The 23,128-nt window shown below is 37.1% G+C and overlaps 2 protein-coding genes and 1 long non-coding RNA gene across 12 annotated transcripts in view; 2 read left to right on the top strand and 1 right to left on the bottom strand.

Moving 5' to 3' along the window:
- LOC119085333 (60S ribosomal protein L17) lies at positions 1-1,141 on the top strand. Its single transcript, XM_037195717.1, has 4 exons — positions 1-110; positions 284-367; positions 519-791; positions 863-1,141. The coding sequence occupies exons 2-4, from the start codon at positions 290-292 to the stop codon at positions 1,067-1,069; spliced, it is 558 nt and encodes a 185-aa protein (XP_037051612.1). The 5' UTR covers positions 1-110; positions 284-289; the 3' UTR covers positions 1,070-1,141.
- A 5,747-nt stretch (positions 1,142-6,888) lies between these two features.
- Positions 6,889-7,473, top strand: LOC119085345. Its single transcript, XR_005089279.1, has 3 exons — positions 6,889-7,010; positions 7,073-7,270; positions 7,332-7,473. It is a non-coding gene; the product is annotated as an uncharacterized LOC119085345 (long non-coding RNA).
- A 4,991-nt stretch (positions 7,474-12,464) lies between these two features.
- LOC119085311 (dual 3',5'-cyclic-AMP and -GMP phosphodiesterase 11) overlaps positions 12,465-23,128 on the bottom strand; it is a 119,334-nt gene continuing 108,670 nt past the window's right edge. For 7 of the 10 annotated variants that reach the window (XM_037195685.1, XM_037195682.1, XM_037195684.1 and 4 more), the window contains 12 exons: positions 19,702-19,902; positions 19,544-19,641; positions 19,416-19,479; positions 19,176-19,334; positions 18,933-19,109; positions 18,772-18,858; positions 18,533-18,706; positions 14,038-14,147; positions 13,779-13,967; positions 13,490-13,709; positions 13,340-13,423; positions 12,465-13,140 (listed from right to left, as the gene is read on the bottom strand). In XM_037195685.1, the coding sequence (XP_037051580.1) occupies positions 12,769-13,140; positions 13,340-13,423; positions 13,490-13,709; positions 13,779-13,967; positions 14,038-14,147; positions 18,533-18,706; positions 18,772-18,858; positions 18,933-19,109; positions 19,176-19,334; positions 19,416-19,479; positions 19,544-19,641; positions 19,702-19,902 (1,935 nt within the window). In that variant the 3' untranslated portion in view covers positions 12,465-12,768. The remainder of the gene's footprint in view (positions 13,141-13,339; positions 13,424-13,489; positions 13,710-13,778; positions 13,968-14,037; positions 14,148-18,532; positions 18,707-18,771; positions 18,859-18,932; positions 19,110-19,175; positions 19,335-19,415; positions 19,480-19,543; positions 19,642-19,701; positions 19,903-23,128) is intronic. The other 3 variants (XM_037195686.1, XM_037195687.1, XM_037195681.1) reach the window with 1 other exon arrangement.

The raw sequence follows: 23,128 nt of genomic DNA, 5'->3' as shown, positions 1-23,128 counted from the left end.
TTAGTAAACCATTAGAACATAACTGTCAACGATGATCACAGCACTGTCTAACTGTCAAAACGTCCATTCTTCCTTTCCGGTTTTATTCCGAACAGAATAACCACCAAAAAGTAAATAATTTTTTAATTTTAAAACATCTACCCTTTGCCTCAATTATTTTCGATATTTTTTTGTCGAAAATGTTCCGTAATGTCTGGCATCATTCGATGCCGATGTTATTTACCTTGATTCGTTTGTGTAAAGCCGTAATTTATGACTAAAAATCATCTTGTGTTGTTTTCAGTTTACAATGGGTCGGTACACTGAACCAGAGAATGCCACAAAATCATGCAAGTCGCGCGGTTCCCATTTGCGTGTTCATTTCAAGGTAATGTGCGATTCGTGAATAAATTCCAAACACCCAACAGAAACAACCGAAATTCCTTAACCGAAGTGTTGAGGTTATGTTTTGATGTTGTGAATCGATTCGGACGTGGACGCATCTTCAGTGCATTGAACACTTTCACTCTATTTTCCAGAACACACATGAAACAGCCCAGGCTATCAAACATATGCCACTGCGACGCGCTCAACGTTACTTGAAAAGCGTCACCGAAAAGAAAGAATGTGTCCCATTCCGTCGTTTCAACGGTGGTGTTGGCCGATGCGCCCAGGCAAAACAATTTGGAACAACGCAAGGACGTTGGCCGAAGAAATCGGCTGAATTCCTATTGCAATTGCTGCGAAACGCTGAATCCAACGCCGACTACAAGGGATTGGACGTTGATCGTTTGGTCATTGATCATATTCAGGTAAAAATGATGCAGTGCGGTGTTTAGTCATTGCGTTATTAACGTTTTATCATCCATTTTGGTGTGGACAGGTTAACAGAGCTCCATGTTTACGTCGTCGTACGTATCGCGCTCACGGTCGTATCAATCCGTATATGTCATCGCCGTGTCATATCGAAGTGATTTTGACCGAAAAGGAGGAAGTCGTTGCCAAAGTAGCTGATGACGAACCATCCAAAAAGAAATTGTCGAAAAAGAAGCTGCAACGACAGAAAGAGAAGATGATGAGAAGCGAATAGAAAAACAGTTTGTGTCGACTTATAATGGTTGAAGAACACTTTGGATTTCCAATATAATTTTTAACAAACTGACGACGGGCGTTGTTTTCTTTGTCAGTGTGAACGTTTGACATTGTGTCCAGTGAAATTGCAAAAGTCTGGTTTATTGGGACAACGGTGAACATTGAGCCAGCGGCTCAGTTTTTCGATGTTGTTGATGTTCCACGTGAATTGTCAAAAACACGTTTTGGTTGCGTTATCGGTTTTCCTGCTCACTCGCGTGTGAAATGTGAGGAGTACAGCTGTATCATTGTACCATTGTGCTTTGACAGTTTTTTAACACTTGGAAAGATTCAAATCGAAGAACTAAGGCCTGATTTCCACTTACCGAAAAAGTACTCCGTGTGAGAGACAATTGCATTTTCTTCAATTTTTGTGTTGTTTACTTGACAACTCACTCTCTAGCGGCTCTCACATTGAGTAATTTTTGTTGGATGGAAACCGTTCTTAAAATCCATTGCTTTTTGAAAGGTTTTGGTCGAACTGAGTGTAACGATCCTTCGTTTACGTGTTCTCTGAAGATGTTTACTTAAGCAAAGAGTCTACCACAGTGTTGTTCATTGTAGAACCACCCACCGTTAGTGCGATAATTTCACTAAATTTTGAAAGGGAAGGGGACGGATGTTACCAATAAATCTTCAGGTTTGTATCAAGTCCCTTTCAGCACTATCAATCAGCTTTCATTTATGTCATGGTTGTCGATAAGAGATGACCCATTGAACCAGTCTGCTTCAGTAGATTAATTAAGAGTGATATCGCCAAATCTTCAGGTGATTTTTTTAACTTTGGAAACAAGCGGTCTCCGATTTGAATGAGTGATAGCTCGTTGGATTCGTCTTTCAATTCTAGGAAACACGTGTCTTTCACTTTTTCTTTAAAAAAAATTGTTTTCTTTGAAAAGCGCTCAAAAGTGAAGACATGTCAGAGGGTACCGAAAACAGTTTTTCGGCAATAACTCAAGAAAAAATTATTTTAAATTGTTGTAATGTTGTACGATTGTCGGCCTTGAAAAGACCTACAGGTCAATGAAAGTAAATAGATAGGTAGGGCCAAACGTTCAAATTTGTTCTAGCCGGAGCACATACGGATTTGCATGGCGCCACCTCAAACGAACTCTTTTCTAGTGCAAATTTCCACTAGAAATGAGTTCGTCTGAGGTGGCGCCATGCAAATCCGTATGTGCTCCGACTTGTATGCACTGGCCATACCTACTTATCTACTTTCATTGCTACAGGTAGAGTATACGCACTGCTTGGTGCTAGTTGATCCACTAGAGTTATGACTAGAAATATAGTGAATGTTCGGAGAGTCCGGCTTCTCTGCAGCTTCGATGTACCACGGAACTGAGTATGGGGTGTTGTAGCTGGCCTCACCCACTATCGTTGCACATATAAATGAACCCAGTACTTTTAGGCTGCAAGCCTACAGAAGTCTTGAAAAAAAAGTTGATGCCAAAATATAGATTTTTTCCTTCTTTCTGAGGGCCCAACTGCCAGAAGAACATCTGGAACGGTACTACGGCAATCATTTTTTATTGTCTACTATTCTTTCACCTTATCAATAGAAAAACGCTTCGCTATGTCGCGAATATATCAGATCCACTATTGGTAATATCAAGAGAAAAATCATTAAAGTTTTCTCTGAGGATTTTAGTCAAATAAAGTGTTAGCGTATAGCAAATGACCTCAGGACTACGGAACAGTAATTAGTTTTTCAATTGGACCAATATTTGCTACGTGACAGGAGTTTGGAAAACCGTTTGCTCCCACTTGATTGTATCGTTTTTCCAAACTCCTGTCGCGTAGCAAATATTGGTCCAATTGAAAAACTAATTACTGTTCCGGACTCCTGAGGTCATTTGATATACGCTAACACTTTATTTGACTAAAATCCTCCGAGAAAAATTTAATAATTTTTCACAAGAATTACTAACATTGGATATGTTGTAACGACCTATATTCGAGTCAAAGTGAAGCGTATACGGTAAGGGAATAGTTGACGATACAAAATTACTCACGTAGAACCGTTCCAGACGCTGTTCTGGCAGTTGGGCCCTCAGACAGAAGGAAAAAATCTACATTTTGGCACCAACTTTTTTTTTAAAACTTCTGTAGGCTTGCAGCCCAAAAGTACTGGATTCATTTATATGTGTAACGATAGTGGGTGAGGCCAGCTACAACACCCCATACTCAGTTCCGTGGTACATCGAAGCTGCAGAGAAGGCGGACTCTCCGAATATTCAATATATTTCTAGTCATAACTCTAGTGGATCAACTAGCACCAAGCGGTGCGTATACTCTACCTGTAGGTCTTTTCAAGGCCGACAATCGTACAGCATTACAACAATTTAAAATAATTTTTTCTTGAGTTATTGCCGAAAAACTGTTTTCGGTACCCTCTGACATGTCTTCACTTTTGAGCGCTTTTCAAAGAAAACAATTTTTTTTAAGAAAAAGTGAAAGACACGTGTTTCCTAGAATTGAAAGACGAATCCAACGAGCTATCACTCATTAAAATCGGAGACCGCTTGTTTCCAAAGTTAAAAAAATCACCTGAAGATTTGGCGATATCACTCTTAACTGGATAAAATAGACGGATGGTTTGTTTGATTAAGGTGCGTTTCCTGCAATGGTGAACTATTACGTTGCAAGATTTAAGACTGAAAACTCGATACTCAAGTTTTAGACATTAGATTGATCCTGCTTCTTCAGTCTGTTGCTTTTTTATAATCTGAGTTTAATTTAAGAGTATTGCAAGAGCCGGAGATCTGCATTTTTAGATGCATCTTGTATTTTGTATAAGGAAAATGTCACATTGGGGGTTATTGTGAATGACGCGGCGCGAAATTCCCCAACACCATCAGAGGAATTTTGACTAATTTTCAATGAGCGGACTTGGTCCACAGCTTTCTACGCTCCGTTTTCCCATAAAATTTCGATTGTTCGTTCACGAATGAATTTCTCGGTTCCGGAAACTTATGGATGAGAGGTGTGCTGAATTCTAATAGCGGACGACCGGAGTTTTCGGGTGGAATGGAGTGTGGAAAGTTTTGGAACAAAACCATTTTCGCTCATTGGAAAAGGAAATGGACCGGACTGGCTATCGAAAGGCACTCTTGTGAACTAATAGGAAAAATGGTTTTCTTTCGGCTGAAGGAAGGGAGACAAAAAGCAAGCACAAAATAAGCGAATTAAATGAAAATCACGAAAGCCGAAGTCGCCACAAGCCCGGGCTCTGTGGAAACGCAAATCGTAACTGGACTTCTAGGCTACCCTCGGCGAACATTGGCCGCTTCTTACTGGTATGAGTATTTGCCATGCTTGGTCCTGTATAAGAAATATTGATGAAAGACTTTTGCATTTAGGTCATTCTACTTGCATCTTGGTCAATCTAGAGAAATTAGCTATTTTTACGGAAAACCCACAAACAATTTATTTGAAAAATGAATTTAAATGATCGATCTACATAAGAAAGACATGTTATATGATCTTTCAGATCCGTCATCGTTTTCTCCTTCGACTTGAGATGAGTAGACAGTTAGTGAAAAATGTCTGAAAAATGCTTGAAAAGTAGACCTATGAAAGTAAAGATGCAAGGTAAATGTAGTGTGGAGGTAATGCCATAATATAACCGAATCAGATGTGCACGAAAGTTCGATACAAACGCCATCTCCTCTCTTCGCTAAAAACAAAAAATGGAATAGAGGTTCGGGCCATCTGTTGTGAGATAGCAAAAGTATTTTGTGAAATGCAAGTAAATCATAGTCGACCGTTTTAAAAAAACATGTCATTGTGTGTCTGAATGGCATTACCTCCATGCTGACCTTGGAAAAAGGCTTGCATAGTTTTGACAGAAAACACAGCACTGCTCCTAACATGAACACTGAATTGACAATTGTCAAATTTGGAGGCTTTAATGATAAGATTTCACGGCAGATTGAAATAAATCAGGCAGGATCGATACATTTTTGAAAATTCAGATAAGAGACCCAGTGTTAGGTCCCCTAATACACTGTATGAAAATGAATTCAAATAAACATTGCTATAAATTGAATTAATTTTATTCGCAACAAATGAGGGAGGAGACTAAATAATTCAGGTCCCTATTCAAATCAAGCGCTACTGTCTGGTTTATTTTACCAAGGTAAAAGCCGTGGTATATGGGCTATTCAGACGCGCGGCCTAGCACAATAGTTCGATGCTAATGACATGACACATTTTTTTAAAATGGTTGATTATGATTTACTTGTGTTTCACAAAATGTTGTTCCTATCACAAAACAGATGGCGCAGGTTTCTAAGCAATTTTGTGATTTTAAAGATAGGTAGAGATGGCGTTTATAGCGAACTTTTGTGCCACTGCACACCTGATTCGGTTACTCCGGTACCTCCGCCCATTTATTTACCTTGTATTTTACAATATCGTGGTTCATACAACTGAAACAATTTATAAAAGAAGCGCAATGATTTCATCAGCCTCCGAATATTTTCTACGTTCATGCTAGAAGCAGTGCAGAAAATGTATGAGCCATATGTCAAATCTGTTCATGTTTGATGTCATAGCATCTAAATCAAAAGCAGTAGAACAGATTTTCCAAGAGGGGCCTGCGTATGCAACCCTACTATGTTGTCAATATAAATGATCAGAGATGCCGGTGTACTATATTTTGGACACACATGCTCCACTTGTTGACAGTATTTTGGTTTTGATAAATAAATGTTTCATCTGATTGTTTATTGACCTATTTCCATTAAAGAACAATATTTGACAATTATTTGTGCGAATTTGTAGAAATCTGTTTGAAATGACCTACGTCTAACGTTTTAACTTGAATTAGAAATTTTAAATTTGTGCCACTTTTATACTTGTTCAGAAAATGTTGTTTATTTTGTTGCAGATCATATTAGAGAGACTAAATTTCCGTTAAAAAAATCTGTTCTAGTGCTTGGTTCAGATGCTATGTTGATACTAGAGTTATACTCGAGAGGTGACAAGGTGGCGTTGATGCACCCAAAAATTACATGTTTAAAAATGACAGCTCCATCATAATATGCTAACTCTATGGATATTTTACATGGATTTTACCAAGGTAAATATAGTGATGAGGTAATGCCATTCAGACATAAGTTCGATGCCAATGACATCTTTTTTTAAAATGGTTGACTACGATTCACTTGTATTTCACAAAAATATTTTCGCTATCTCACAACAGATGGCCCGACTTTCTATTCCAATTTTTGCTTTCAACGAAGGGATGAGATGGCGTTTGTATCGAACTTTCGTGCCACCGCACATCTGATTCGCTTATATGTGGCATTACCTCCTCACTATATTTACCTTGGATTTTATTCGCGAACTTTGTACTAGCCTTTAATTCAGATAATAGATTGGAACGGACAGAATAAATGTTAAGAAAGTCGCTACTCCTATATGTATGTGGAACGAATAGAGCGAATGGAAAATATATTGAAAAATATTTCAAGTGGTGGCGCCTAGAGGCACCTAGTTCTGTTTTTTCTGAAACTAAAAAAAACAGAGCTTACTAAACATTCAATTAGGATTACACAGAACGAACAACCTAGTCTATGCAAGGATACCCGTCCTTCACCAACAGATTCATCTCATTGATTCAAAGTACCAACTTTAGAAATGCCCCACAGTTCACCCAAAAATCTTTTAAATTTTACTGCGAATTTTCGTCCATTGATTTAAACAGACTCGCTGTATTTATGGAATGCCCCCATTGTAGTTGACAATGAAACAAATGTATTCTAAAGAATTGAGCGAAAAGTCATCGTTGTTTGGACCAAGGCGCGTAACACCCAAAACCTAAATTTATTTGTTTGTGCTCCATCTAAGCTAAAAAGTTTCTTAAAATTTCCGACGATTTTATAATGGCAAATGTACGTTTTGACGAATATGTGTGGTACCAAAATTCAACTTTAATATTCCTATTATTCCGTAGTCACACAATGGATCTGATCGTTGCGTCGGCTTTCGAGATTGTTTGGCAAATTTCATTTCGAATTCAGCATTTCCGGATGATCTTTATCCGATCCTATTTTCGGCGTTGGTTCTGTTCTTTACGTTGAAGATGTTCCAATATTCAGTTCATTTGGCGTTTGCAATGCTTCGACCGATTGCTTTTATTGCCATCGGCTTGGTAAACGAAATTGCATGCTCGCTCAAAGCAAATTGTTTCTCATGACAATTTTCATTTCCAGCTTTTGTTACCGCATTTATATGAATTAAAGACGTGGCTGTCTTCCAATGCCGTTTTGTCTTCTGCTTCGACCTACGTCGATGATTTCGTCCAGTATATCAGTGATCTGTTTCAGACTGTTTGTAGTCGAATAAGTCTTTACCCAAACTTTTCTGCATAAAAAATTGGAAATCAGTTTATCGTACTCCTTCACCATTTCTGGATCATATAAAATGTCACGTTGAATTAAAATTTTCTTTGTTTTTTACCTCTCAAATGAAATAAAGTGAAGATTGCATTTGTCGTGCAATATTTTTGAAAATGTTCTTTTATTTGCGATTCAGTGTGACAGTGGTAGCAGTGCGAAAACTGCAGGCTCGACTACAAGCAGAGTTAATCTGTGTCCTAACGAGTCGCGATTTTGGGTCAGCTCAAAATTATGGAGTCTCAGACGTGGAGGTGGAGAAGGAGAAGCGTTATGGTTTAGGACTTTCGTGATGCTTATTGTCAGTCCCGAGTATAAATATTTCTACAACAGGCTAAAGAAGGCTACTGACACTGTTTGGCTTACAGGTCGATGAAAGGAAGAGCTCAAGTCGAATGCAATACAAGATTTCTGCTCATCTGACAAAATACAATGCTGACATATGCATACAAAAGTACTTCTACATACAGGCTCTGTCTTCTGGCACATAACAGCATAAGGAAGCACAACCGAAGAGAATTCATAGTAAATCTGGATAAATTTCTTGTAACTGTTGGCATGTATTACCTAACATCGAAGCTACGGCCGTGTTGCCTGTAAAACAAGTGGAGAATGTAGCAGACGTCAGCCCCGTACGATCCCTTGTACCTATTGCGTATGTTTGTCCAAAACCCTATAGTGTAATTGCGAATGCCTGTACGAAGTTCCTTTCGCATAACATCAAATTTATGAAAAACCACTTGCGGCCATAAATTTATGATGGAATCCTAGGAACCAACCCCCTTAACAATCTCAAAAGTACTGAAGACATTCCAAAACCTTGCAAATAGCCATTAAATCCCTCCAAATTTTAGAACTGAGAAGATGGTGGACCATGATTGTGTTGGAATTAAGCGATCCAACACCTCAATAACATAGAAATTCCAGAAGGGAACCACAAAATACTTCACAAATTCTTCAAATTCCTTGACAAGTGGGAAAATGGTGGATAGTTTGTTGAACCAACACACTGCCGCCAACTCAATAATCTTAATAAATTTAGAAGATAACTGGTTAGATGGCGTACCATGTGGGGTACTAGAATTTTGAGAACCAACATGCTATTACCTCAATAATACCAAAAGTCCAGAAACGAACAAAAAATCTCAGAATTACTTCAAACTCCTAAAGTTGTGCACACCCCCCCCTGAACAAAAATAAAGTTTTACCGAAAATGCACCCAAAAATTGATTGCTGTTCCAAATAGAGGGACCCTAGAGGAGTTCAAAACGATGGTCCGTTAAGCTGGGCCAGATGCTTCCCCACACCCATACAACTAAGGAAAAAATTGTATGGGCTGGGGAAGCATCTGGTCCAGCTTAACGGACTATCGTTTTGAACTCCGCTAGGGTCCCTCTATTCAGAACAGCGATCAATTTTTGGGTGCATTTTCGGTAAAACTTTATTTTTGTTCAGGGCGGGTGTGTGTGGGAAGATGGTGGACCATGAAGTATCCATAAAAAAATTATGAAAATCGTTTTTTTTTTCTTCAGTTTTTTGCGTTATAATGTCACCTATCATTCTGTGGCCGAGTAACAGTATTCACGCAAACTCTGCGGACTCATCATGCAGTAAACCGATTTCCATGAACTTTTTTCGCTAATTGATGTGGTACTTTGACATTAAGTGTATACTTACCTTCGTATTCTTTCAAAAGATCTTTTCCGAAAGAATTTCGTTGAATTTCAGTCACTCTATCAGTGGCATGAAAGTGATCACAATTGGAAGTGAAAATGCAGCACTAATTTTATTCAAATTAATAATTTTATTTAGTTGGTTTGCTAAACAATTTCTTGATATAAAATAAAGACCTCGCAGAAAACTGATATATAAGTTTCTCGCGTTCTTCTTATTCCACTTTTTTTCCACACAAATTGCTACAGAATAATTATAATAATTTACGACACAACTAAATTGAAAATGGGTTTGATTTTGACTTACTTTTCACTTAAATTCCATCCGGTAAAAATGAAAGAAATTGTAAAGACAAATGAAAATGAAGATAAGAACAAAAACAAATAATAATTTTTAAAAAGAGCGAGAGAGAGCATCACAAAAAATAATAAGTTTTCAAGGTTTGATTTAGACAAACCACACACAAACATACAAATTATTATTGAAACGTAAAAGTATGACAAACTAATTTATAGCAAAATTCAAAATCATCTCCAGAAGAAACGAAAATTATCTTAACCCCCCCTACGTCGCTAAAAGAAACACTAAGTTTACAGGTGTGTTTGTGTTTATGTGTTTGTTAATTAGTAGATTTTACGTAGTAAAATAAATAATTTATTTTTGTTTTAAAAATATTTTTTTTTGCTTTTTAAGATTTGTTTTAAATAATTTTTCGTTTTTTTCCAATTTTTCTTTATCTTTAAATTCGTCGTGACTTCGTTCTTATTTTGTCTCGTCTTCTTTTCCTTTTCGCTAATAAACATCAGTTTTGTGTTCAATATTTTTTGTTTTCAATTATTTTAGGAAAATATTTGCGCTACATACTAATAAGTTTACAAGAATTTAGATTTTTAAAGATAAAATCTGAATTTTAATTTTTTTTTTTTTGTTTTTTATTTAAACTTTTTCTTTGTACAATCTAATGGATTTTTGGTGGCCTTTTAGCTATTTTTAGTTAGAAAAAACATATCGTCATTTTGAAATGTATCACTGTGTATAATAAAACCTCACTGTTTTATCGAACTGAAGTGAGCCGCAAGACCAAAACTTTTGCTAGTAACAATGGAACAAGTCGTATGATATTAAAAGTCATATAATGTAACAATATCGATGTGACACGACAAGATTTGTGACATACAACACATATTGCAGATTTTACGTGATAAACGAATTTTCTTACACAGAAAAGTGAAGTCCAAGTGGGACCAATACATTCAGTCAACGCACTTCTATTAATGACAGCTGCCAAATAGAGTACTATTTTGTATGAAATTTTATCCCCACTCTTTTTACAGTGTAAAATTTTGTATGGAGCACTGTACCCTATTTAGAGTACCACTTTTGCTTGAAGTGCGTTGATTCAGCGCTATATTTACTATCACGCCGTAAGTCCACTGAAAATTCAAAATTGTCAACCACAAATGAAATACAACGTTATATATGAGTGATTCCAATACTCTCTAGAGGGTATTGGCGATGCACATTTCTTCTCATATCAGGCTGCGTCGAAATTTAATTTTCAAATCATTTGTTCTTCCACTGATTCACCCAAATTTCAATTTCTGAAGCGCATTTACGGCGTGAATGTTGATCGGACGATGTTCTTCCTCTTTGAGTTCTATAGATTTTGTACAGATAACTTTGAGTTGTGTGTATTTTGGTCGGACAGAGATTTTGAGTTCTACTGACTGCTGTGAATCTGACCAAAATTCATACAACCCAAAGTTAAGGATCATTTGCGTCCGATCCGAATTCACAGCAGCCAAGTCCAACCGAAATGCACACAAGTGAAAGTTAACATTTGGGTCTGAATAAAATTCGCAGCAGCAGTCAAAAGTACTCAATATCTTGGGAGACAGGTATCTTCCCCACGGGAATTATTCTTTTTCTTTTCAAATCTAGCTTTCAAAATGGATATTCATGAAACTCTAGCTAAATAAACATCGAAAATATTTGCCGTTTCATTAGAAACATTCAGCTACGCTGATTCGATTGACAACTTTGTAGAACGAAAATATTCTCTTGGAATTATTCCCTATAATGAAAAAAGTTGGAATTATCACCCAGATAACAAGATCACCCGTGGAATTAACAACCAGGAACTATCACACGGGTTGATGGGAATTATCACCCATTGCAATTTGAGAACGCCTCCATTGGATTTTATCTTTTACAAAATGTAAGTCAGTCGCTAGAGAAACGACGCCATAGAATTCTTCTTTTTACGATGTAACTCAGAATTGAACGAACCCCATTGAAGTGGTCCTTTTGAGAGCAACGGACCTTTTGTAAATTTGTAGCCGACATTTAGTTAGGCGGAAAAATATTCGTTTTTGATGATTTCTCTGAGTCAAAATATTTTTTTGAAAATGTATTTTCTGTTGAAAGCTGCCACATTCGTGGTCGGAATTGCGGTCGAACATTTTTCAAAGCGGATTCTGATGGAAAGATATCACCGAAAGTAAACTGAAATCCAGTATTTAAAAATCGCCCTAATGTATGCTTTTCAGCAAAGCACCGATGCCTCTTAATGGTTTTACTTTTACAAAAAAAAAGGTTTTGGTTCAGATAAATCATCAAAAAATATTTTTCATGCTTCGGGGCCGAAAATGAGGGCAATTTTTCGAATTTTCTCGGGTTTCCGGCCCTCTGCATGAAAACTTACATGTGCACCTGTTTGGGACCGTTGATTTAAGGCACTTTCGCTTGTAAGCCTCACTTCGTTCGGCCTACAATCCGCGAAATTGCCTAAAATCAATCGTCCAAAACAGGTACACAAATAACCATTTCTGCCTAAATGTAGGCTACAAATTTGCAAAGGGTCCATTGCTCTTAACAAAATTCTAGTTTCAATTATTTTTTGCGATAAATCTTGGGACAATTCCCCAGATGATAATTCTCATTATTGTGGGTGATTATTCTCGGGCGATAATTCCCCGGTGCCGTATTTTGTATTTATGAAAATTCGGTTATCACTTAAACTGTAATGTAACTTGTTGTATGTCACATGTATTGTCATGTCACATCAATATTGTTACGTCACATGACTTTTTATGCCATATGACTTGTTCTGTTGTTACTAGTTACAGTTTCGGCTTTGATCTAACTTCAGCTCGATACTGTCTTCTTCTCAAAAAAAACTTCTCCTTCTCCGCTCGTTCAGCATCGATCGATTCGATCGTTTTTCGTCAAAGTTATTTACTTTCTATTTACAAAAAAAAAGATGAAACACAAAACCAAAAACAAATTGATTTGATATTATGATTCACATTCTAGCTACGGGTATACAACTAAAACACAAAAAAATATTTTATTCATAAATTAATAGCAACTCCCAAACAAACAAAAACAAACAAGAAAAAAACGGATGTCCTCTTCACACACAACTTAATCAATAATTTCTCCAATTTCTCATCAATTTGGGACACATCCTCTACAGTAAACATTATGTTTGAGTCACTCATCGTTAAAACTTCTTTTTTCTTCTTCTCTTCTTCTTCTCTTCGTTCAATTTCTATTTTAAAGTCCACCACAAACGTTTTCATTGGTCCATTGCTTCGTCACTGTGGTCACGGCTCTCGTTCATCGAGCCATTTTGCTTTTGGTAGAAAATTTGCGAATCTAATCTGCCCAATTTTCCAACTATTTTTGGTATCAGGTTGCTGTCGGTTATAATGCCGCCGTTGCATTCAATCTTTTGGCCCTTGCTTCGGCTGTCGTCACTGTTATTATTGTTGTTGTTGTTATTGTTGTTCATGCTGACTGATTGCGTTACACCATCATCACCATCATCATCAATGGATTCGTGATTGGGATTGTTTTGAGCGTTTTGTGCCAATTGTAACCACTGGACTTTGTTGTCACGAACGCCTTCGACTAGTGGGCTTAGTTTATCCGATAACACTGCGAAGGCCTAGGATAGAATGGAAATTTCACCGAAATTAATTGAAGTTGGAACCCATTCAAACCCCAAAAACAGAATTACAACTCTGCCACCCACTGTCCTGATTGAATTAATTCGACGCAGAGGAACACAGAAAAGGTGTTGACTTAAAGTCTATACATCTTGACTGAAGTGGACTCTGTTTTTACTGAACCTATCGAACACTCACCTCATAAATCGGTAGACAAATAGAGTCGATGAAACCAACCTGCATCATCGGTAGTTGATCTTCTTTTTCGCGATTCATTAGATCCTGAAATCATTTACCATTGTTAATTGAAATGCGAATGTGCTTCGAACATTCAGATGGTCCACTTACAATCGGCGTTATTTTCAGTTCTTGCCGTTCCATGTCGCCTTGTTCAAAAAATTCCGAACTAACCAGTTCAGCTACACGTTTTTCGATATCCCATGGCTTTGTTATTGCTGACAAATCACAAACGGTCATACTCATGGCTCTGAGCAGTGATCGTGATTCGTCGTCCAGCCAATTGTTCATGCGACCAGGTTGTACAGCTGATAAAAATGGTCCCCGTTTCCTACACAGTCGAAACAAAGGGAAATGTTGAATTTTCACGTAAATATGAAGCTGGATCTCGACTTCCTACCTAAAATACACAGCCAAATCCGTCGACAAAATTGCATCTTCGAGCACATGGATGACGCGACTGTAATCTTCGGATGAAAGATTACCCAACACCTGATTCCCGGGACTATTTAAAATCATCAAACATTGATCGAAGTGATGATGTTCCATTGTTGATGTGGAATATAATTGAGCTAGCGGTGATGAAGCCCTGGAGGAAACGGATAAATCGTAAGTGAAAGTCAAAATGTCTCATTCGGAATTCGTTCAGCGAAACTCACTTAATCTGGAAAGAATTATTGGTCCCTCTGTGATCCAGATCGTGGCACAAACAGGCTATTATCAATGCAAGGCACTCAATCTCACCAAATATTTTCCACCACTGAGTGGCCTGCAATAACGAAAGCAAATTGTTTAATATCGAATGCAAAATTACGAGGGATATTGGATCGAATGCTTATAATCCCATAAATAGTAATGAGATAGTCAGACTTTGGATGGAGAACAGTCTATGTCTGGAGTACATATACAACAAGATCACCTCTGAACGCTGAATTCCAACACCATTATTGAATGACTTAAACCCATTTGGTTTTGTTTTCCGAGAGAGCTCCTTAGTTCTCATTCTAAACAGGTATTGTCAGGCCCACTTAATGCTCGAAACGAATAGGGTTCGGTCTGACTGGAGCCCGAACCTGATTTCGACCTGAACCGGACCAAAGGTTTGTTTTGACCTAACCTGAACCCGATTTTCTCACTTTCGGTTTCAACTCAAACCGGATCCGAAACTGAATTGGTTCAACCCGAACCTGAACTTACAGAGTTCGGGTCAGCTTGGCTGAACACGAAATCGAAAATTTCAGGTTCAAGGCACGTTCTGGTCGAACCTGAATCTTAGTTCAGGTCTGGGTTGAAATTCGGCTCGGGTCAACCTTAATTTAACCGACTCAGCACGAACCCAATCCGAGCCTTAAACACACTGTATCTTGTATTGTGTCCACTCAAACATAATAGGACCGGAATTTCTCTCCAATAGACATCAACAATGTTATCCCTACGAGCACAATGTCAACCCAAAAATTTGAAATGAAGTAAACAACAAAAATATCACTCCCGAGATGATGATACACTACCTATGCCAACACTTAACAGCATTAGCTGCTTGATGATTTTGCAAATATTTAGACGAAATAATATCGCATCGACATCATCTCCTTTGGCGTTCCGTTTTTTTTTTTTCTATTTATTTTTTAAACAAATAACTCGACTTCTAAGCTTAGCGCCAACATTCAAACAATTTCGTTTCATAAATAATATGCAAATGGAATGAATAAGCACAAAATTTAGACTGTATCCCAAACCTAGCGCTGTATCTGTGTGAACGGTATTAATGTTGTGCTGAGACGACTTTTTATTTGAATTTTTTTTTTTTATATTTTCTCGTAAATTTTGAAAGTCACCGGGCAATACAAGTGTAGCTAAAGCGTCACAATATAAAAGTGATAAGTAGATACTAATGGGTTTATCGTGCACAATTGCGATGGAAATCATTTCAGTTTGTAAGACTGTCTGATGCGTTTGGAATTAGTGAAGTGGAATCGATGCTGAGAAAAATGGAATCTTTTGTAATCGTTCAGACTTTTCGTCCAGGGCTTATTATTCGGAATTTAAATTCTTAAATTCTAAGAAATTTTAAAAATTCTGAAAATTCTTAAATTTTGGAATTTTAGTAATTTTCCCAAAGTTTTTAAATCGAAGTGACTATTTACAGGCGCCTGCGAATAGTCTTTACATTCTAGAAAATGCTATTCGTAGGCGCCGGCGAATAGTCAAATTAGTATTGAAAATGCTATTCGCAGGCGCCGGCGAATAGTCAAATTAGTATTGAAAATACTATTCGTAGGCGCTGGCGAATAGTCAAAGTATTATTGAAAATGCTATTCGCAGGCACCATCACATCGTAGTTCATAGAAACAATTGCTGTGAGATTGGTTATGAGCGCAAATGATAGGGGGTGGTTAACTGATGTCATTATAGAACCAATCAGCCGACCCCGACGCGGACCACCTTTACTAGCAAGCTATGGCAAACTATTTAAAAAAATATTTTTCGTAGAAATGCCCATTGACCTTTTTTTGAACGACCGTACGTGGGTGCACGTAGGCAACTTTCACTGATCTAAAACAAATATTTTTAATATAAATGTACATATATCCCGATGTAATTAGAATTTTCGGTATTTTTATCGTTGCGCTTTAGCAACGGACTATAGCAGTACGTATGAGGAAAGTCTTCTAATGTGCGAAATTCTGAGTGTTAAGATGTAAATTTGGAATGTAGAGTGATTTTGAAGGTGAAATTTGAAATGAAAAATTGGTGCCAGGGTTTCTAAAAAATTCTAACAATAGACCGTGGGAAGTGTAATAGTCATTTGTGTAACTGTTTTGGACGATTGATTTTAGGCAATTTCGCGGATTGTAGGCCGAACGAAGTGAGGTCTACAAGCAAAAGTGCCTTATATCAACCGTCCCAAACAGGAACACATGTGAATGTTCATGCAAAGGGCCGAAAATCCAAGAAAATTTCCCCAATTTTCGGCCCGAAGCATGAAAATAACTTATTTTTAATTGATGTAGATTATTATTCTGCAGAACAAAAGTGTGAACAGAAACTCTGAATGATGTCTTCTTGATTTTATATTTCACTTTAAAATCTGTAATCTGAATAAGCCTAAAATGATATCTCGATACATTCTAATTCATTCTAATTGGATTCTTACTAAGATTCTAATAAGTGGGATGGCAATAATATTTTTCAATAATTTCTATAAAAAAAATTAAATATTTTTTTCAATGGTTTTCATGGTAAATCTTCTTTTTATTGAAATATGAAACTTTTTTCTCAAAATCGCACACGGTCTATTGTATTTTCCATGTACAAAATAGCCACAATGCGGCTACTAAAACAACTGGATTTACTTGGACATAATGGTCACAAAGCACTGTAGCTGATGAAGCGATTGGATTTTCCCTATACAGAATTTCCACAAAGTGGCTATCAAAAGAAATGGATTTTCCTATTTATTTTAAATGCGACAAAAAAGACTGCTCACAATTATGGCGCAGCCGGTAAAACATCGATCTTTTCTCAAAAATTAAAAACTACAGTAAATAAATATCATCGATCTTCTTCTTCCCTAATGTTCCCAAAATACAAGCAGCGTTACCACGTTGAATTGCGATGGAAATTCTTTGCAGAAGGTATTCTTTTGATTTTACCTCACCCGTTGCCTTTTTCATTAAAGAGCCCAATTTATCAATAAATTTCTTCGTTTCCGGGCCCATGCAACCTAAAGTCTCGAAAGCAAGTGGGGTTAGCAAATAGTTTTGTTTCAAAGAAACGTAATGGTTATGCTTATGTCTCTCTGCTTTTTCAGCAATGGACCGTGCTTTCTTTGATGAATCATTAATATATGATGCAGCCATGGTATCCCGGACGGTAACATCCCACAAGAGTGATCTTCCATGACTCCATGGTATCAAAGTCATACCGTCAGGTCTTTTACCATCATCTCTTGAAATACCTGGAGGCTGTACTATATTTGGAACACCTGCACTAGAGAAAGCATAAGCGAATATGTTATTCATAATATCATGTCTAACGTATTTTCCTTCTGCGCATTTTCCTTGTACAGACAGAATTACTACAAAGTGTTGTAGCTATCAAAATGGCTTCAATTTCCTTGTACAGAATGGCCACAAAGTCTGATCTGATGTGAAATTTTTTAGCCTAAACTGAATTTACTGAAATCTTAAAATCTGAATATATATTCAATCTGAAATGATCAGATCAGTTTCAGGTTCAGATTGATCTGACATTTTTAGGAAAGTTTCAATTAAAATTTTTAGTTAAACAGATCACTTCAGATTTTAGCTCAAACTGAATCTGAAAAATCCGATCTAAAATTATCAGATTCGGAACAAATTCAGCTGACTGATTTAATATCCACTTTTTTCAGATCAGATCAATCTAGAAACAATCTGTTTCAAGTCCTATCAGTCAAGCCAGATGAGACGTGAGCACATGTACATCACATTTAGACTCATATGAAAAAATATTTTTAATTAATCGGTCAGGCGTGGTCAAGGAAGGTGACCCCCGGGCTGTTTCGTTCAACAATGATTTCAGCTCCCGACCATGTATCATTTGCACTTACAACCGATCACAAAAGAACTGCTTATATTACTGTATTCTTGCCATAAACGATTATGTGAGAATAGCTCCATTATTATAAAAACGCTATTCGCAGGCACACAAGTATCGAATGGCCGAGAATACTAGGTGTGATGGCGCCGGCGCCTGCGAATAGCATTTTCAATAATAATGGAGCTATTCGCCGGCGCCTGCGAATAGCATTTTCAATAATAATGTGACTATTCGCCGTCGCCTGCTATTAGCATTTTCAATAATACTTTGTCTATTCGCCGGCGCCTGCGAATAGCATTTTCTAGAATGTAAAGACTATTCGCAGGCGCCTGCGAATAGCACTTTCTAGAATGTAAAGACTATTCGCAGGCGCCTGCGAATAGCATCTACCTTTTTAAATTTAAGAATTTTCAGAATTTAATTCTTAAAATTTCTAAAAATTCAAAAAAATTTCAATTCTTAAAAATTCCCGCCATGTTTCATTCACTCCCGTTTCAGTCATAAGATCATGGTCACGAGGAAGCATTCACAACAGTTTTGATATTATCACATCTACTAACAATCACTTACACTCACCGTTAGAATTGAAAACATCATCTGCGCAACATTGAATGCATGTCGCCAGTTATGATAAGTAACGTTCCTGTAATTTTTCTTAACACTAAGTAGCCATCGACATAATACTTCGTAGTCTATGTGAAATCTTTCGACGAAATCCAGGTCCATGAACATTCTCAGACACGCCTAAAATTTTGGACAAAATTATCGTTTTGATCAACGATTTTCAAAAAAAAATTGTTTTTCAAAACCTTTAACGTGTCATCGTCTTCCATGTAGATGTCGTCAAACTTAAAGTCATGCAATTGAAAGTAGGCCGCGGATGGAATTTTCAATCTCTGTAAAAACAAAATCAATTTCAAATGAATGAAAACGGTTTCGATGATTGGTTGGATGATTTAGGGTGACATACTCGTAACCGGCCAGCATCGTCCATCGATGCTGAGGCATGATAACTAAGTACTTCCAGCGTTACACTCTGTTTGGCCATGGCGACAATTGCTTTTTCATACATATTGGTATTGTGAATTCCCATTCCACAAAAGATCGCAAACGCTTCCACAAAATTTTCGTCGTTTCGCGTGAAATTCTGCACGTATAGATACAATGCATTGAATTATGGTTACGTAGCTAGCGGTGTCACTGTACGACTTACCAAATTATCGAATTTATTCACTAACTGAATGACCCCAATTATGTTCCCTAGCGAATTCTTAATGGCCATGCATAGTATTGATCGATGTTTGAACGATTGGCCCTCATCAACGCTCGGATCGAACCGATCGTCTTCGTAAGCATTTTCTATATTAACAGTCTGTGGAACGAAATGATTTTTTTTTGTCACACTGGTTTCGCGCTAATAGTTTGTCGTACTAGACCATTTCGATATACATACCTCACCTGTAGTAGCTACGTGACCAGTTACACCAACATTTATTGGAAATCTGGACTCGAATGGACTGAAAGAATTTATTTTTTAGTTAACATCAATATTCGTCTCCTGCACCCATATTGTATGCATACCTAGTTCTAGACATATTGTCATCTTCACTTAAGTCATTGGCTTCAAAATCGAACACCCTCGAGAAACATCCCTTTGTCGCCTCATGCACCAAAAGAATCTAAGGCATTAATTTAGATCAAAAATCATTGAAGCCAAGCCCTCTTAAGACGACATTTACCTGCACTCTTTGGCATTGTATCAGACTTTGCATGTGCGTCAATATTCGCAGAACCATGTGCTCAATTGTACTCTGTTCTTCGAATATCATACGTGCCAGATCTAATAGGACCTGGTTCCGTTTCACTTCCAATTGAGATTTCTCGTACAGTTGCGCATTTCTTAAGCCAATGCCACAGAATTGGAGATATGACGAAAACACCTGAAAGGAAATTGATTCTTGAGTACACGAGAAGAAGAGACAAATTTCTGAAGAATACAGTCGGCGACATACTGTTTCAGCTGATCCACACACACACACACGCAAATGCTTACTACATTACATTACATTACGGGTGAAACAGGTAGTTACACGCGCGATTGTGAGATAGTAACAAGATCTTTCAAAGACGTAAAATGTTTGTATGAGTGGATCAGCTGAAACGGCTGAAACAAATTGCGACACTTATTTCAAAGTCGCCGTCTTTAATAAAAATCTCAAATGCCAACCACTGCTGGTTGCAAGATAGTCGAGCCGTATTTTTGAACGAAATGAAAAATTGGAGTGAGTCTTGTTTTGTTGGGCCTATTGAGTAGTTCCTAATTATTACATCTAAAGCCTATCGCTTGAATAGTGACATCGTAATTAAGTTCAGCTGGTCCCCTCATAACAACCTCGCTGTCTGATACGTGTTTATATGAGTTTAATAGTCATAGTAGTGATAAAACCGTATAATATAAGACAATGAGGTTGTCTGAGTGGATTAGCTGAACAACATCTGAAGGATCACAAACTTGACTGTAAAAAACGTCACGAGTTCAGTAAGATAACAGGAGTTCTCAATTTTCAATAGTAGATGTGACGATTCTGCCGTAATTTGCATGAGAGACGTAGTGAAAAATTTAAACAAAAGAACTTTTTTGTTCAAAATTTCCACGTAGTCTCTTATGCAAATTACGGCAAAGATACTGCGAAAGTAATTCATTACACGAGGCAACAATTTTGAGGCAATGTATTTTTGAGTAACAAGCTTCGGTGACTGTCTTTTCGACAAGTGTAGAGTATGCATATCCGAGCCGAAGACGAGGCATACAACTAACATTCTCTGAAAACTATTACCGAAGCAAGTATACAAAAATTCACGAAAAATTAAACGAAAATATCCCACGTCTAATTAATCATTTTCGCAGGGGGCAAATTGCTGTGGAATGATCAACTTTCCAGATAGGAAAAATAATTTTTAGACCCGTACGAAGTACTGGGGTCTTATAGGTTTACGCATACGTTTGTAACACGTCGAATTGGACTCCCTGAGTAAGGGGAAACCTATTGTGGTTGTCTAGAGATGCCAAATCCGCGAAAAAAAATGTCCGTCTGTCCGTCTGTCCGTCTGCACGATAACTTGAGTAAAACGCATCCGATTTTGAAAATTCTTTTTTTTCCCGTTTGGTAATGTCAAAAGAGGCTAAGTTCGAAGATGAGTGATTTTGGATCGACCCCTCCCGAGCTGTGGCCCAATAAGTGCTTTACGGTTTTTCGAAGATATCTCCGGACATTTAAACGTTAAACTTGTAAGTGATACGTCAAATAAAAGGTATTTACAATACCGATCGACAAAAAAAAAGTTTATGGAAATCGGATGACCGACTCGTGAGTTAGACCCCTTGGTGTGGAACAGGCACAGGGCGGCAAGCAGTTTTTGCTTGTAGGTCGGCCACATTTGAACATATTTCGTCTGTTTTAGCTTTATTAGATAGGTATTGACCGTATTGACCGGAATTTTTTTTTTATGAAATTATGTTCTCCGGAGCGTGAGCTAGGTCTCTTGGAGTGAGCTCTTATCTGGCTACTCGGAAGTACAGTGAACGTGGTGTATTTTGACAATATCTCGAGTAAATTTTGACCGAATTTCATGATTTTTTTTTGTTTGAAAGGTATTAACGAATGTAAAGCGTCGGTACTATTACCGGTCTCCTAACAAAATGGCTGCCGGTGGCCATATTGGATTTTAGTAAAACGATATAAAGTGGTAAAATTTGTACCTTGATAGTTTTTGTTAACAGAGAAGTAATTGGTTATGTGTGGGGGGTTTTAGGAATCCCATATGTGGACTTCTATATATATCCTATATACAGCTATATTGAGCAATATACAGGCATGTAGAGCTATATAATAGCAAATTCATTTGTGGAATGTTTATTTATAGGAAAATATAGGTAAATATAGCGGTATATAGCTGTTTAAATAGGAATTTATGAAATTTGACTTCGTACGGGGCTGCCTCCGGCAATTTATTTGCAAGGCAAAGAGTGGATAATTCAAGTGATTTTAAAGCGCGAATAGCTTTTCAGCAGAGAAGAAAATGAAGTAAGAGAAATGAAGAGTTTCACAATAAAGGCTTTTGATACGAATAGGTGTTTCGTACGGGTCGGCGTTAGCTATGTTTTGTTCTTTGGAATAGGGACGAAATGTGTTGCAGTAAAAGTCGAACGACACAAGTGGCCCTATTCACAAAAATAAAAAGAAAGGTTTTAGATTCAAAAGCGTTTCGATAGCAAAACAAAATGTGCAATGTTGGACCGTGTAACAACATTAAATCATTCCGATTGGCGGCACACTTTGAACAGCTGAAATAATAATTAATTTTATTATTCTTCCTTTGCAGAGCGTATAGAAAACAGCGGCATTGGAGAAGAAACACACAGAGCAGAGAAAATTTGAAAATTTGTGAAAAGAAAATGATTTCGTTTGCCAAAGTTGAAAATTAAACTCGAAAAATATTTTCTGTTTTCCGTTTCATATAATAAACTGAAATTGACTGGCATCATCACATCAAAAGTCATATCATTTCATATATAATCCATAAACGAATTATAAACCAACAAAAATATTAGCATTTTAACGAAATTTTCAGATTTATGTAAATCAAAAATTTGTAACACACTAAGGCTGTTGAGTGTTATGGTATAAATGTTGGAAAATTCGTAAGTTCATCAAAAATAATGGCACGAACGACGTTTCATTTTAATCCATTAATTTAATCAAAGATGTGTGCTGTGTGCTATGTGCTATGCTAATGCATAGAATGTAAAAGTTTTTAACAAACAGTCCGGAAGTTATGTCTTGTGATTTTTAACCCAAAAATTTTGTGCTTTACATTTCGGTTCATGTTTGAGGAATGTGTGTCGATGCAAACATAAATTTTGTTGATAATTTTTTGTTCGCAAAAAATGACAAATTTACATAGATTCAGATTGTAAAAAGTGATATGATAGTTGCGTCGGATGTACGAATATGTATATGAAACAAGGTCGCATTAAATCATATTCATGCGGACATAAACTATACGAGAGCAAAAAAAAAATGAATTTACAACATACCCCTTATGGGATAACAAGAATGGTATATCGGGCCATCGGTGTATATATACCATTCTACCCAGTGATTG

The sequence above is a fragment of the Bradysia coprophila genome, unplaced genomic scaffold (genome assembly GCF_014529535.1).
Source record: "Bradysia coprophila strain Holo2 unplaced genomic scaffold, BU_Bcop_v1 contig_94, whole genome shotgun sequence".
NCBI lineage: Eukaryota > Metazoa > Arthropoda > Insecta > Diptera > Sciaridae > Bradysia > Bradysia coprophila.
Note: the sequence above shows the minus strand (reverse complement) of the source record. Positions and strands in the feature narration are given on the sequence as shown.

Excerpts from the sequence above, each read along its gene's own strand:
- LOC119085333 (XM_037195717.1), top strand. The coding sequence starts at position 290 with ATGGGTCGGTACACTGAACCAGAGAATGCCACAAAATCATGCAAGTCG. Across the intron at positions 368-518 it reads ATTTGCGTGTTCATTTCAAG|AACACACATGAAACAGCCCA; the intron begins GTAATGTGCGAT and ends TCTATTTTCCAG. Across the intron at positions 792-862 it reads TGGTCATTGATCATATTCAG|GTTAACAGAGCTCCATGTTT; the intron begins GTAAAAATGATG and ends TGGTGTGGACAG.